Raw genomic sequence first — 13,129 nt, forward strand, 5'->3', positions numbered from 1 at the left:
CACCCAGGTCAACAAAACTGGCTCTAGAAGCTCTCATCGTAGGTGTTGGCGTCCTGAGCCTTCTGCCCTGCTGCCTGTACCTCTTTTGTTTGAGGGAGCATAGTGTATTTCCTACAAACCCTGACATCCAGCAAGGGACAGGATGTGCTGCTGAGCAACTAAGTGAAGTGGAGTTGTGTTCAGTCTGCCTCTATCAGGAGGCAGCTTCTGAGTGCAGTCAACATTACCTCTGCTCCTTCAGTTGTCAGCAGTAGGACAGGACTGAATTCTAGCACGTGGCCCAGCTCTTGGCCAACTGGAAACTGGTTCTGAGGTAGCAGCATTTGGGTTTTTTTTTTTTTTTTTTTTTTTTTTTCCTCTCTCTTCCCCTCTCTCAGGGAGTTGGTTTTCACTTCCTGCACTCTCCGTGCCTTTGTCTCTGCTGGCCACAGCCGAAGGCACACCTGAAGGGTGAAGGTGACGGGGGAACGAGGGGGGCACCCCGCTCCTGGCATCGGTTTCACCGGAGACCACCCAGGTGAGGGGCTGAGCACGCATGTCTGGGGATGAGTTGCAGGGTGGGGGGACACATTGGCCATCCTGGGGCTAAAGCCGCGCTCTGGGTCCCCGCTCGCCCCAGGATGGCATGCGCCTGGACACCGTCCCTCTTAGCTTCATCTATTATCTCTGTTCCTTTAGGAAAGGATTAAGGTCTCAAGGTGGTGAGGATTGGGACGCCAGGATGGCCAGAGGGAGCCCAGGTCCATGGGTTGTGCTCTGGGTCTGCTTGGCACTGGCAGTGGACTTCAGCAAAGGGCAGGAGGAAAGACCCTTCGGTGAAACGTGCCTGGAGGACTTTACGGCAGGGATGCCGGATTTGGTGCTGGATACAGATGCCTCCGTCCAGAATGGAGCCACCTTCTTGTCGTCCCCCACGGTCCATCGGAGCAGGGACTGCATGAGAGCCTGCTGCAAGGACCCCGCTTGTAACCTGGCTCTTGTGAGAACGGTCCCCAAAACCTCAAAGCCATCTGTTGTTCGATAGATAGCCGCTGCTCGCCATCTCTTTTCAAGGATATGCCACTCAGTACCACCTCACATTTGCTGCTGGTGTTTTAAGTGATGCAATATTTCAGTACAAATAATGCCCGAGCAAATCACAAGCGCTCCCTGCTTTCCCCAGGACTATGACAGAGGGATAAGGACAGTTTACCCAGGGACTTTATGACTGTTTACAGACGGAGGGGGTGGGTGACACTGCTGTATCTGTTGAACAGAGGAATTCGATCATGGATCCGCAAGTAGAAGCAGGAAGGGAGAAAATACATGGAAGGTACAGCAGGCAGCCTTTGTGCTCCCTCGGCCCCAGACAGCACCGGCACTGTAAATGGACCGCAACTGATCTATATTAGATTGAGGAGAACAGCGAAAAGTTGCTTATCAGTGAGGGGCGATTACTAAAAGTTTTCACTGCCGCAGCGGCAGGGCTCCCCCCCCCCACGAGCAGCCTCTGGGCATGTTACCAAGCGCTTTCACTTAAAAGGAATAATTGTGTCCCAAGAGCAAGGAATTCAAGGTTTCAAGACGCCTCCACTGAGCACAAAACCTCTTGCAGCAGCGACAGCAGCGGGCACCGTAGATGCGGCTGCAAGGTCGACTCATACCGGTTAGCAACACCTGGGCTAATGGTGATCCGTGCCACGCAGCTGGCCACACCAGAGCGTGAGGGCTACTGCTGGAGGACACAGACCACGTACTCCCTGGCTTTCAGTTCCTTCAAAGCATCCTAAACAAGCACCCAGCTGCTCATCCGGAGTGGGTGCCCTTGCACCTGTGTGAGCGAGGCTACCGCCCTGGGCTCCCACAGGGAGGGAACCTTCACTCCCTTGTCCAGAAGAGTGGAAGATGGTATCAGCCCGGCTCTCCTCCCCTTCCTCTTACGCAACTCAGCATTCAGGGGAGTGACTTGATTTTTTTTTTTTTTTTTTTTTTTTTTAAATTTTTGAGGTTTGGGTTATATCTTTGGGCTTTTTTATTGCTCTTACATTGCAAAAGAGCTGTCTTGCTAACTAATCTACACAAGTTAGTGCAGACCTGTTTGCTTTCTCTTCATTTGGAAACCACACATGGAAACCACCTGAAGGCAATGCCTTTGAAAATGTTAATGTTTCATAAGGTCCTCCATCACAGAATTAAACTGAAGTGCTTGCTGAGAGAGTCATTTATTTGACTCCAAACACTGAATGCTAGTGGATTTGCAATCCACTTTGGTAAGGTCGATCCTTACCAAAAAATTGAGCAATATTTATTTTCTTGCAGTTACTGTATACCAAGTTTCTTTCAAATTATGTACTTACTTTCTTCATTCCCACGCGCTTTGGGGTGGGGATTTGTTTTTTTTTTTTTTTTTTTTTTTCCTCTCTCTTCCCCTCTCTCAGGGAGTTGGTTTTCACTTCCTGCACTCTCCGTGCCTTTGTCTCTGCTGGCCACAGCCGAAGGCACACCTGAAGGGTGAAGGTGACGGGGGAACGAGGGGGGCACCCCGCTCCTGGCATCGGTTTCACCGGAGACCACCCAGGTGAGGGGCTGAGCACGCATGTCTGGGGATGAGTTGCAGGGTGGGGGGACACATTGGCCATCCTGGGGCTAAAGCCGCGCTCTGGGTCCCCGCTCGCCCCAGGATGGCATGCGCCTGGACACCGTCCCTCTTAGCTTCATCTATTATCTCTGTTCCTTTAGGAAAGGATTAAGGTCTCAAGGTGGTGAGGATTGGGACGCCAGGATGGCCAGAGGGAGCCCAGGTCCATGGGTTGTGCTCTGGGTCTGCTTGGCACTGGCAGTGGACTTCAGCAAAGGGCAGGAGGAAAGACCCTTCGGTGAAACGTGCCTGGAGGACTTTACGGCAGGGATGCCGGATTTGGTGCTGGATACAGATGCCTCCGTCCAGAATGGAGCCACCTTCTTGTCGTCCCCCACGGTCCATCGGAGCAGGGACTGCATGAGAGCCTGCTGCAAGGACCCCGCTTGTAACCTGGCTCTTGTGGAGCAGGTCCCGGGCACGGAAGAAGACCGCATCCAGGGCTGCTTTCTCCTCAACTGCCTCTATGAGCAGGCTTTCGTCTGCCAGTTTGCCAAGAAGACTGGCTTTCTTAACTTCTTGAGGAAGAATGTGTACGATTCCTACCTGGCAATGCAGGATCACGGATCTAGTGGTAAGGTCCCCTTAATGGATCTCTGCAAACTGGGGCTGGAAGAGCACGAATGGCCACTGGTGCCAGCTCCTCCAGCCATCATTTGCGCAGCTCTGCTGCCAAATAGTTGGGATAAAGCGATATTAAAGATGGGTTTCTGTATGTCCCTCTGCTGCAAAGGTTTTTCCCTAACCTTGATAAACTCTCTTAAGATCCGTGCCTCAGTTTACCTATTAGTAAACGGAGGGGGAATCATTCTTTAACATATTTGAAGCGGGTGGAGTGAGTGTTTACTAAATGCAGGCTGAGTTTTTGATACTTGACAATGTAAAGAAAAAGCTGGTATTTTTCTTCTCCCTCCCCCCAGGCCTTTGAGGTTGGAAAGTGAAATCCTCTAAAAATCTACACATCACTGCGTTTTAAAGAGCTGCATTAATCCCTTAATTGCTCAGGGGCTGGAGGCAGGACGCAATCCACTTACTTACTTACCTTTCATTTTGCCACAGCCTGAATCTTGTGAGCAGCAGCCTGGATGGTGAGGTGTCTCAGCATTGCTCTGCTTGTTGGGGCTGGTCCTTGCTGCTGGGGGAGGGAGAGGGAGCAGCTGGGGGTGGGGAGGGGCAGATTAGAAAACTCCCCCTTTGGAGGTGGGTTTTTCTTTGCCAGTTCCTGGTTTTCTGCTCTGAAAGATTGCACCTGGACCCAGAAAACCAGGTGGAAAACAAACTAATCCGGAGCTGGCCTCCTGCCACACGCCTGCGGTCTCTAGAGAAATGCAGTGTGTTCAGAAACACTGAAAACACGGCAATTCCTCCTTTTGCCTCCTTCTTCCATGTTTTGGAGGAAGCCTAACATGGCCAGGATGTCTCTAGCCTGGCTGGGTCTTTGGTAAGCACAACCAGTTTATTATATGATGCCTGGGCAGGGCTGTTGGGGGATATCCATACGGATAATCCTCCTCGTACCCCCTCCCAGCCCACCTGCAGCAGGGAAGGAAAGAATCTGTGACAATGACAAGAGGAGCACCCAGGTGGGTGCACGGCCATGAGCTAAATAATTCTTTGGTCTTCTGCTGGGATGTGCCAGCCTGTGAGCCTTGTAGGTCCTGGAGGTACAAAATGGCACCAGACCTCAAGCTGACCACTTTTGTCCACCCTAAGTAGCAGCATGGGGGTTTCGGAGCAGGGCATGGCTCCTCTGGAGCAGCCCTTGGGTGTCGCTGGTTTGAGCAGGGATGTGGCAGAAGTGGTCCTCCTGTCCTCTGTCCCTCCTAGTTGCTTTCCACTGCATTTTAGGGCCTTCTGGTAATTCTCTATCTCCCTGTTGCAGTAGTTGTCCTGCATCTCTGTTCCAGGGTCAAAATCTTTTCCACAGGAGCTGCAGTTAGTGAGGAACTAAAGGCCACATTGCCAGGACTGGAGGTGGCATGCTGGCAGCTGTCTGAACTCCTACATGCTGTAGGAGGAAAAGGGAATGCATCATCTCCAGTACATCCTGATTTCACAAGATTAGATTAAAATACAACGTGGTATTGAGCAATTCAGTCTCTTCACCTCTGCGGACCAGCGTCCCATACAAGGAGGCTGCAACCCCCTCCTCCCTGGGCTGGTCCCAGGGCCGGGCATCACATGGAGGCGGGGGTGTCACTACAAAGTGTCCCTGGGTCACTGAGCTCACTGTACCGCCAGCAGTGCTGTGTTTGCCAAGCTGTGGCACCTAGCTGGAGCATCCCAGCGACGATACACAGGCGCTGCCTTGCAAACCATCCCTACTGCTACTTTCACAGATGCTGGGTCGGCTGCTGCAGAGCAGGAAGACCCAGGAGGGCTTATCAGTAAGAAGTAAAAAACCACGCCAGAAATGCTGTTAGGGATACTCTGCCTGCCGAGGCGGGTATGCCCCTCCTTGCTCACGTGGGGCTTGCGCCACGATACCACTGCGGGTGTAGGAAGGGCTCGGTCCCTTCTACACCCCATGTTTGCACTCTCGGAGGGTGCAGGGTGCTGGGCAGGTCTCCAGCTGTAGTGACAGGCGCTGGGAAGCTGGCTGCTTCGGGTTTGGATCAGGCTGCAATGTTCCTGCTGTGCTTCGATGGGAAATGCTTTTCCCTCCTCTCCTGAAATTTTTAGGCATTGTCTTTGACTGATAGCAAAAGCTTTCTGAATCCCCTTGAATGACATCGGAGGGCTGGCAGAAAAAGAGATGAAGGGCTATAACTATTTATTAATCAAGAGCTGGAAAGGAGTTATTTTACTGGAGAAACAGCAATAATAACAAGGGCTAAGTCAGACCATACTGGGTCCTTCTCCCCACAGCAGTTGATGAGACACTTAGGAATGCAGATCTTGATTCTGATTCAGATCCAAACAACAAAAATCCAGAACAACCCCACAAGCCCCTCCAGCTGTGGTGCTGGAATCAGGTCCATGCAGGAGGAACGGGCCTGTCTGGGCAGGAAGGCAGGGGAAGGATGCGAAGGTGCAGGAGGCCAAATGAAGGAGCCTCTGGGCGCTGAGCATGTCCACCTGGCAGCACCAGGAAGCTTAACTCTAGCATTTTTGCTTCCAGACGTTCTGAGGATGTCCGAAGAGGCCAGGTGAAATGAGTGTTAAGGAAGTTGTTTTCGGCATGTCAAGTTTTTCTCCCAAATGTTTATAGGCAAAAAATCTTGGCCCAGGTTTTGGACTGGAGCCAAAGCTGTCTAGTTAAAATGTGAAGCCCTGTGGCTGCTCTGGAGCCCAGGTTATTGTCAGCCCCCTGAGCCTGGCTCTAAAGCTTATCTGCTGCTTTGTCATCCGTCCCTTTCCTTTATGTGCTGCTTTCAGGTGTCCTAGGAGCCTTTAGGGTATGCCCATGTGGCGACCTTCAGATGTCCTCTGCAATAACAAGGATTAAAAGCATGTTTCTTCTATGAATAGTGAAATACATATTTAGTGATCCCAGTGGGTCACAACAGATGAAAAAAAGCCACACGTTGCAAGACCCACACTGCTGCTACTACTACAGGGAGCAGACCTGTTGACTTAAGAGGTTTACATATGTTCAGGAGGAGACTAGATAACACTTGAAAAAGAGAGCACAGCTAGGGGCTGCTGAATGGGCAAATTTAATCTTGGAGTGTTTCTGGAGCCTGGTGGAAGTAGTTGAAAACTGGGAGAGTATTATGGGGGAAGCACTGCCTACGCTCGCCCTGTTCTTGCTCTTGCTTGAGCACCCACAGCGGGACTGGTGGCAACTGAACACAGGGACAGAGGCACCCTTGCTCTGACCCACCACGGCCACTCTTATGGGGTTACGACTTCAGAAAAACCTGTGAGTACAGGCAACAATGAATACAGCTGAAATCTAGCTTGCTTCTGTGCATCATCCGAGTGTATTTTCAGTATTTTGGGGAACAGGAGCTTCCGAGTCCTTTACAAGCTGGTGACGACGGCTTGGCTCTGTCTCTTGCCCGTTCCAGCTAACGTACAGCCTGAAGTCTCTGATGTTATTGTTCAAAGGCACCATCCTCTGAAATGATTCCCCAGCCTGAACTTTGGTGCGAGTTTTCTGCCTGGCTCATCCGGGAGTGGCAGGCTCACCGTGCACTTTATTGGTAATAATGGAGCCCAGTGTTTAAGTAACTACCCCGAGCTTATTCTGGTCTAGGCAAACCAGTTCTGGGTGTGAAACTGGAAAATAACCTCCCTGAACCTTTGTCCGTTTCTTGAACTGAACCTTTTGTGGGGGTTGTGAAATGCTCGGTGCTTCTTTCCTCCTCCTGTTGAATTCAGGGCTTGTGAGTGGGAGGTGGGAAGCGCTGGGGAACCGCAGGGTTCAGGATGCGTCCGCTCCTGCCGCACCATGGAGAGAGATTTGCAGGTTAGAACTTCGGTAATGCATTCATAAAGAAGACCTCACCAAGTTTGAATCTCATCCCTCTTCACATGTTTGGTCCTGCGCTGGTTTCCGTTCTGTGGGCACGGTGCAACTAAAATGAGCGGTGCGGGGATCCCAGCCAGGGCTGAGACAGGCCCGGTCACTGGTCTCCCCTTGGTTGAAGCTGCTCAGCCAGCTGCTCATCCTCCGGCGCCCAGCTCCGGCCAGGAGAGGGGGAATTGCACCTTCGGTACCCACAGCACAGATTCAGAGACTGACGTGTGCTGGAAGGGCCCTTGGAGGCCAACCAGTCCAGCTCCCTGCTCAAAGCAGATGATGGGCAGCTTCCACTCCACTTGCTGCGAAATTGCTGTTTGCCATGCAGAATTCACCGGAGTGCCGCATGTTGTGGCTACCTCACATCTTGTCTCAGCAGCTATTTAAGGAGACTGGAGGAACTAAAATGGCACTAAGACCCATGGGAGAGTCTTTCCCTCTGCCTGCTAAAGCAAATCGGACTGGTTTCCCACACCCTGAGGAAGGATGGAAGGAGCCTGGCGGCAGCAGCAGCAGCTTACATTATTCTGAAAATATAATCCGTGCTGTCATGCTGTATTGTTTAGAGAGGTGAAGTTGACCTGCTGTGTGCACCTCTTACAAATCCCTACAGAAACCTCTAGAAATTACTGCTGAGAGCTGCTTTGCTCTGTATGAGTTGTCAGAAAGCTATGCAGCTTTATCATGACTGTATTTGCTGCCCAGCCAGGATGAATCCCTGCAGAAAGAGCCTGCATTTCTCTTTCTCCAGGCACTACGTTGTGTTGCCTTCTTCCCTTCTCCCTCTCCCCATCCTCAGGCAAATTAAGACCTTGGCGGCAGCAGCACCCTTCATTACCTTTGTCTGTTACAATGGAAAGTTTTCTAGTGTCGATGGGTGAGATTTGGATGAGCCCTCCCTGAAAGCTGTTCACTTTTGAATGGCTTCCCTGGAAGCGATGCAAGAGCAGGGCATTCGTGTTTTCGGGGAGAGCGGTGCTGCTGCCTGTCTCTGCTTTTGCAGCAGGCAGGCTCAGCTGGCTTCTGACGCTTGAAATCCCTGAGGTTGCATGTTTCACGGACGCTGGAATTTGGGTGGCCTCATTTCTGCTCCTGTCTCTGCTACTGGCCAGCCCAGTGGCTTTGAGCAGTGGCTTTTGTGTCCGGCGAGGTCCTTCGGTGTCCCCAGTGCAAGCTGCACTCCTCTCCTTTGCTGCAATGGCAGGCAACAGCGGGCTGTAAGAGCCCCTCAGGTGGCCATGAGGAAGCTTCCCAGCTCTTTCTAGTGGCAACCCCAAATCACTCTGAGATGTTTTCAAGCATCGCTTTATAGTTTCAAGTACTCAGGGTGCATCTGCATGAGCGCTGGAATGGAGGAAATCTGGTTTTCTGTGAATTTGTGTCTCGAGGGCAAGAGCCGATACCTAGAGCTCCAAAAGAGGAATCCCCAGACTGGGAGCTTTGCAAGCGCTTTCTGCTGCGGGATTTTCCCCGGTGCCTGCATGTTTGGATAGGGAGGTCCCTCATGGGGTCTCTCCCTCTCACTCCCCCCAGATGCTTACTTTTGCAGCCCTTGTAGGAATTTATTATCTTTCAGATTCCTGTTCCCCCATCAGCTTTGGTTCAAGTTCACTCATTGTTTGAGGTGACACCAGACAAACCGCTGACTGCATAAGCCTTAAAACTAGATGAAATTTTTAAAAAAGCAAAAAAACCAGGGACTGAGGCATGAATACACTGTGAGCCATATAAATTTGGTTTTAAGTGTTTTGGATTTATTCTATCAAGCTTTTCTCCAGGCTCATAAAGAAAAGGTATTTCACCTTCCGATGTATTTTATACACGGAAGCAGAAGTTGTCACTTAATGGTGTGACTCCCGACACACATGTTCCACAGTAAAGAGCAAGACACGGAACAGCATCGTAAAGCTTTACTCTCCCTGTTAATTACAGAGTTTTACAGCAGAAACTTTCCATAGTCAAAAGGGCATTATAGCAAGGGTAACTTTCATTTTTTCCAACAGACTTTCAGAGCAAAACGAACTGAAGGGAGAATCTCCCTTCTGCGAGCGGTTTGATGATGCTCGCTCCGGCTCAGCTGGCACTCGGTTACGAAGCTCTGGGTGGGGAACAGCCACATTGCCACCGAAGGCTTCGTATAGTCAGCGTAGCAGAAATACCCCAGTTGCTGAGCTTCTGGACGTCCTAAGGGGAAAAGGGAGAGGCTTGAAAATTAAGTCCATCATTTCTAGTGGGAGTTCCTCCTTAGCTGCCACCACACATAAGCAAATACCCTATTTTTCCAGAGATGAGGGGGGTCAGGGAATTTGGCTAATCGGAGATGGGATCTGGAGAGGTTGCTGACCCATTGATCATAACCAACCTTTCACTTCACTGTGCAGTCCACAGCCCAAACTAAATTGACCTGTGGAGAAATGCGTGGCCTGTGATTTTTTAAGCGTTCATGCTTGAAAATGACAAGGAAAAAACATGGGTTGGAGTTGTTGTGAGTTAATGATGGGCCTCTGTGGTGCTGAAGAACTGGTCTTTCCCTTGTGCAATCGCATCCACCTGCTGAGCTCACCCTGGTAGGAGGGCAGCAGGGAGCAAGGCTGCACTTCTCCCTGGCAGGGTCACGGTGTTTGCCGGGGAGGAATGGCAGGAATGTGCCCCCTTTCCAGGGGTTGTGGTGCTGTGTACAAGGTGGTTGTGGGGCTGTTTTTCCCTGTTTTGTTTGGAAGGTGTTGTCAGCTCCAGTTGTTGCTTTTGCCTATGAATGTTCTTGTGGCAAGACCAATTGAAAATTAAGTGAAAGTCCACTTATTTTTCCTACTGGCCCTGCTCAAAACCAAGAGGTGCCAGGCTCTCTTGGCCCTGCTTTGTGTCTTTCAGCAAGCAGCCTTTGTGGCTGATCGAGAAGGGACCCATCACGCTGGGATGCAGCCCTGAGGAGGGTGCAGTGGGGAGGTATGCCTCACCCAAATCTGAGAGGACCCCAGCATGGGCATCTCTGCTGTGATGCAGGTGGTGTCTTCCTGGCCTCCTTCAGCCCAGCTGGGTATCCTCTGCCTATTTGGGTTGCTTGGATCAAGCTCAACGATATGAGCTTGATCCCATATTGTTCCTACCCAATACTTCCATGAAAAGATGGAATAAAAGATAAAACCAGTGACAGATTGCAGAGAGCCCACAAGCTGAGAAGTGGCTGGCCTCTTCTACAGCAAAGCCCCATCCCTGTCAGCCCGGCTGCAGGGCTGCCGCTGGGGAGCAGGCTGTAGGGGGAACCTCGGAGGGCTGGCACGCACACAACCTGCCCGATTCTGCAGCCAAACAGGCTGAGCACAGTGCTCAAACGTGTAAACAAGGGAAGGTTTGTGTCTCCTGTGACTTTCTGGTGTCAGCGGCATTTGTAAGGCCAGGATAGAATGCGTCTTCATTTGGTAAAAGATACTAGAAAATAGAAGATTCCAGGTGGATTTTTGGTAACAAGCATTGCAAAACCCTCTATCTTACTGAATTTAGTGATGAAAGAACATGTCCAGAGGAAAGCAACGAAGCTGGTGAGGGGTCTGGAGCACAAGTCTGATGAGGAGTGGCTGAGGGAACTGGGGTTGTTGAGCCTGGAGAAGAGGAGGCTGAGGGGAGACCTTATCGCCCTCTACAACTGCCTGAAGGGAGGTTGTAGCGAGGTGGGTGTTGGTCTCTTCTCCCAGGTAATGGGCAATAGGACAAGAGGAAATGGCCTCAAGTTGCACCAGGGCAGGATTAGGTTGGACGTTAGGAAAAATTTTTTCACTGAAAGGGTTGTCAAGCATTGGAACAGGCTGCCCAGGGAAGTGGTGGAGTCCCCATCCCAGGAGATATTTAAAAGATGCATAGATGAGGTCCTTAGGGACATGGTTGGGTGGTGGGATGGCAGTGTTAGGTTAACAGTTGGACTTGATGATCTTAAAGGTCTTTTCCAACTTAAACGATACTATGATTCTATGAAAGAGTAACTTGTTTTGAATGCCAGGTTTGTTTGTATATAAACCTTACATTACAGGTCCCTTCAGTAGGCTCTAGCGAGAGTCAGCAGCTGGGACCTGAATCCAGAAATTCTCAAACAGAAAATTAGAAGCAGTCTACAACAGTGAAAATAATTAGCTGATGTAGTACTTTTCTAAAGGGTTTGGGCCCTAACTCTCTTCTTCAGTCACAGTCAATATAACAGTGTAATGGTAGAGTCATTTACATCTAGCTTATAAACGACGATCAATGCCTTTACAAAAGACTCAGCTTGAACTTGAACATTGAGTCTTGGACTTGGTACAGGTGATGCTAGGTCAAGTTTTATGGGCTGAGCTATGCACAAAGCCTGCGATGAGAGACACTCAGGCTGAAAGGAGCTATGAGTCAGGCTCAGCAGTGCCGCTGTATAGGCTGCTCATGCTGGCATGGGCAGGGATCAGTTTTCACCTTACAGTTACGGTCTGGAAAAGTGTTTAATGGGTTGTGGAGGCTGCTGGTAAGCCAATCCATGGCATGGCACAAAACCAATGATCTCAGGAATTCCATCTGTGTGCTTTTTTTAAGGCATGCCTGTCAGAGAGTGGGGTGGGAGAAGAGGTGGAGGAGGGATGTTTCCCACCCAAATCCCGCATTGCATAGCTCTTGTTAAGTATGCTAACGTAGTGCTTAAGGATGGTGGTGGGAATGATGAGAGTCAATTCCACATTCTTCAACACCCACATCAGGTCATCTCCCTAAGTGAAGGGTGGAGATTTTCCTGTGCTGTTCTGTGAGGATGTGGTCTGACAGTCGGAAGCACAACAGCTGTAGCCACAGGGACACCCTCTTACGGTGGTTCCTGTGGGCAGAAGTGGCCAGGGAGCCCACAGGCTCAAAGGCACTGCCAGCACGGGTTGCAGAGTTACTAAATTAGTGAGGGCAGTAATAACGGTATTGCTTGCCTGTTGCTTGCTCAGGCTGCAAGCAGCACAGCTGTATAAAAGTGTTTTCCTTTCACTGGTTGAAGTCTGTATTGATTTAGCCTGGAAGAATCCCCCTCTCTTGTCTTTCCGTAACCGAAACAAGGACTGGACCCTTCAGCTTCTTACCCAAGCCTTGCTCTGCATTTCTTCTGCAGATGACCATCCTCCAATAGCCCGCACTGGCATGGACATGAGGGTACAGCCAGGGGAGCCAGTGTTGCTGAGAGGCACCGAGAGCACGGATGACCGAGGCATAGTCAGCTACGAATGGAAACAGGTCCTCGGCAACCCCTCCGTGGAGATGAAGGTAGGGAGCTACAGGAGGGAAGAAGCTTGCTCAGTGTCACCTGTGGTCTGCACTAGGTTGGGCTCTCACGGCCACTGACTTAGAGGTCACCTTGTCCTTCCCTCCTCAAGCCAGTCCACCCACAAGCCTGTTCCTAAAAGCAATGGGTGGGTTTCCCCCACCCTCTCACATACGTGGCATTTCTTGGCCTCCTCAGGTCTCCGGCTCCCTGCACCAGGACACCATCTCAAACCTTCCTGATCTGCTTGGGTGGGAGCACCTGAGAGAGCAGCAGCTTCGGTGCAAGAGCTGCCTCTGCTCCCAAGCTCCTGCCGTTCAGTGAGGAGCCTGCCCTTAGATTTGCTCTGATCCACTTTGGTGCTTCTCCTACTCTGGCTCTGAATAATCCTATCTCCAGCTCTGCTTCTGTTCTTCTGGGGCTTTTCCTGGACTTTGCTTCTCTTCAGAGCATAGGTTCCTCCTCCTGTTTTATCTAAGCTGGAGCAGAAGTCATGTCTCCTGACTGGCTCCAAGATCTCTGGGGTGTGAACACTGCCTATCTGGTAGATGTTAAATGTGAATTGTGGCTTTAGAAGAGCAAGTGATTGCTGTTAAACTTCTGCAAAATGCTCTGGAAAGCCTTGGAGCTCATACAGAGCTCTTGTGGCATCTTTTGGAAGAATTAGCAAATGAGTGCACCAGGCTCACAGCTGATTTTGAAGACCAGCAATGACTAGGTCTGGGGTGCTGAGGGGGGCTGTGGAAAACTGGAAGAGCTCCTTTCCTTTTCCCTTCCCCCTATCCCT

At 50.8% G+C, this 13,129-nt stretch overlaps 1 protein-coding gene across 1 annotated transcript in view; it reads left to right on the plus strand.

The window, feature by feature from the left end:
• Positions 1–2,516: 2,516 nt before the first annotated feature.
• SPINT1 (serine peptidase inhibitor, Kunitz type 1) overlaps positions 2,517–13,129 on the plus strand; it is a 19,788-nt gene continuing 9,175 nt past the window's right edge. The window contains exons 1-3 of the mRNA XM_009647604.2: positions 2,517–2,557; positions 2,719–3,191; positions 12,193–12,344. Of these exons, the coding sequence (XP_009645899.1) occupies positions 2,762–3,191; positions 12,193–12,344 (582 nt within the window). The 5' untranslated portion in view covers positions 2,517–2,557; positions 2,719–2,761. The remainder of the gene's footprint in view (positions 2,558–2,718; positions 3,192–12,192; positions 12,345–13,129) is intronic.

This window comes from Egretta garzetta, unplaced genomic scaffold (assembly GCF_000687185.1).
Source record: "Egretta garzetta isolate BGI_Z169 unplaced genomic scaffold, ASM68718v1 scaffold329, whole genome shotgun sequence".
NCBI classification, from domain to species: Eukaryota; Metazoa; Chordata; class Aves; order Pelecaniformes; family Ardeidae; genus Egretta; species Egretta garzetta.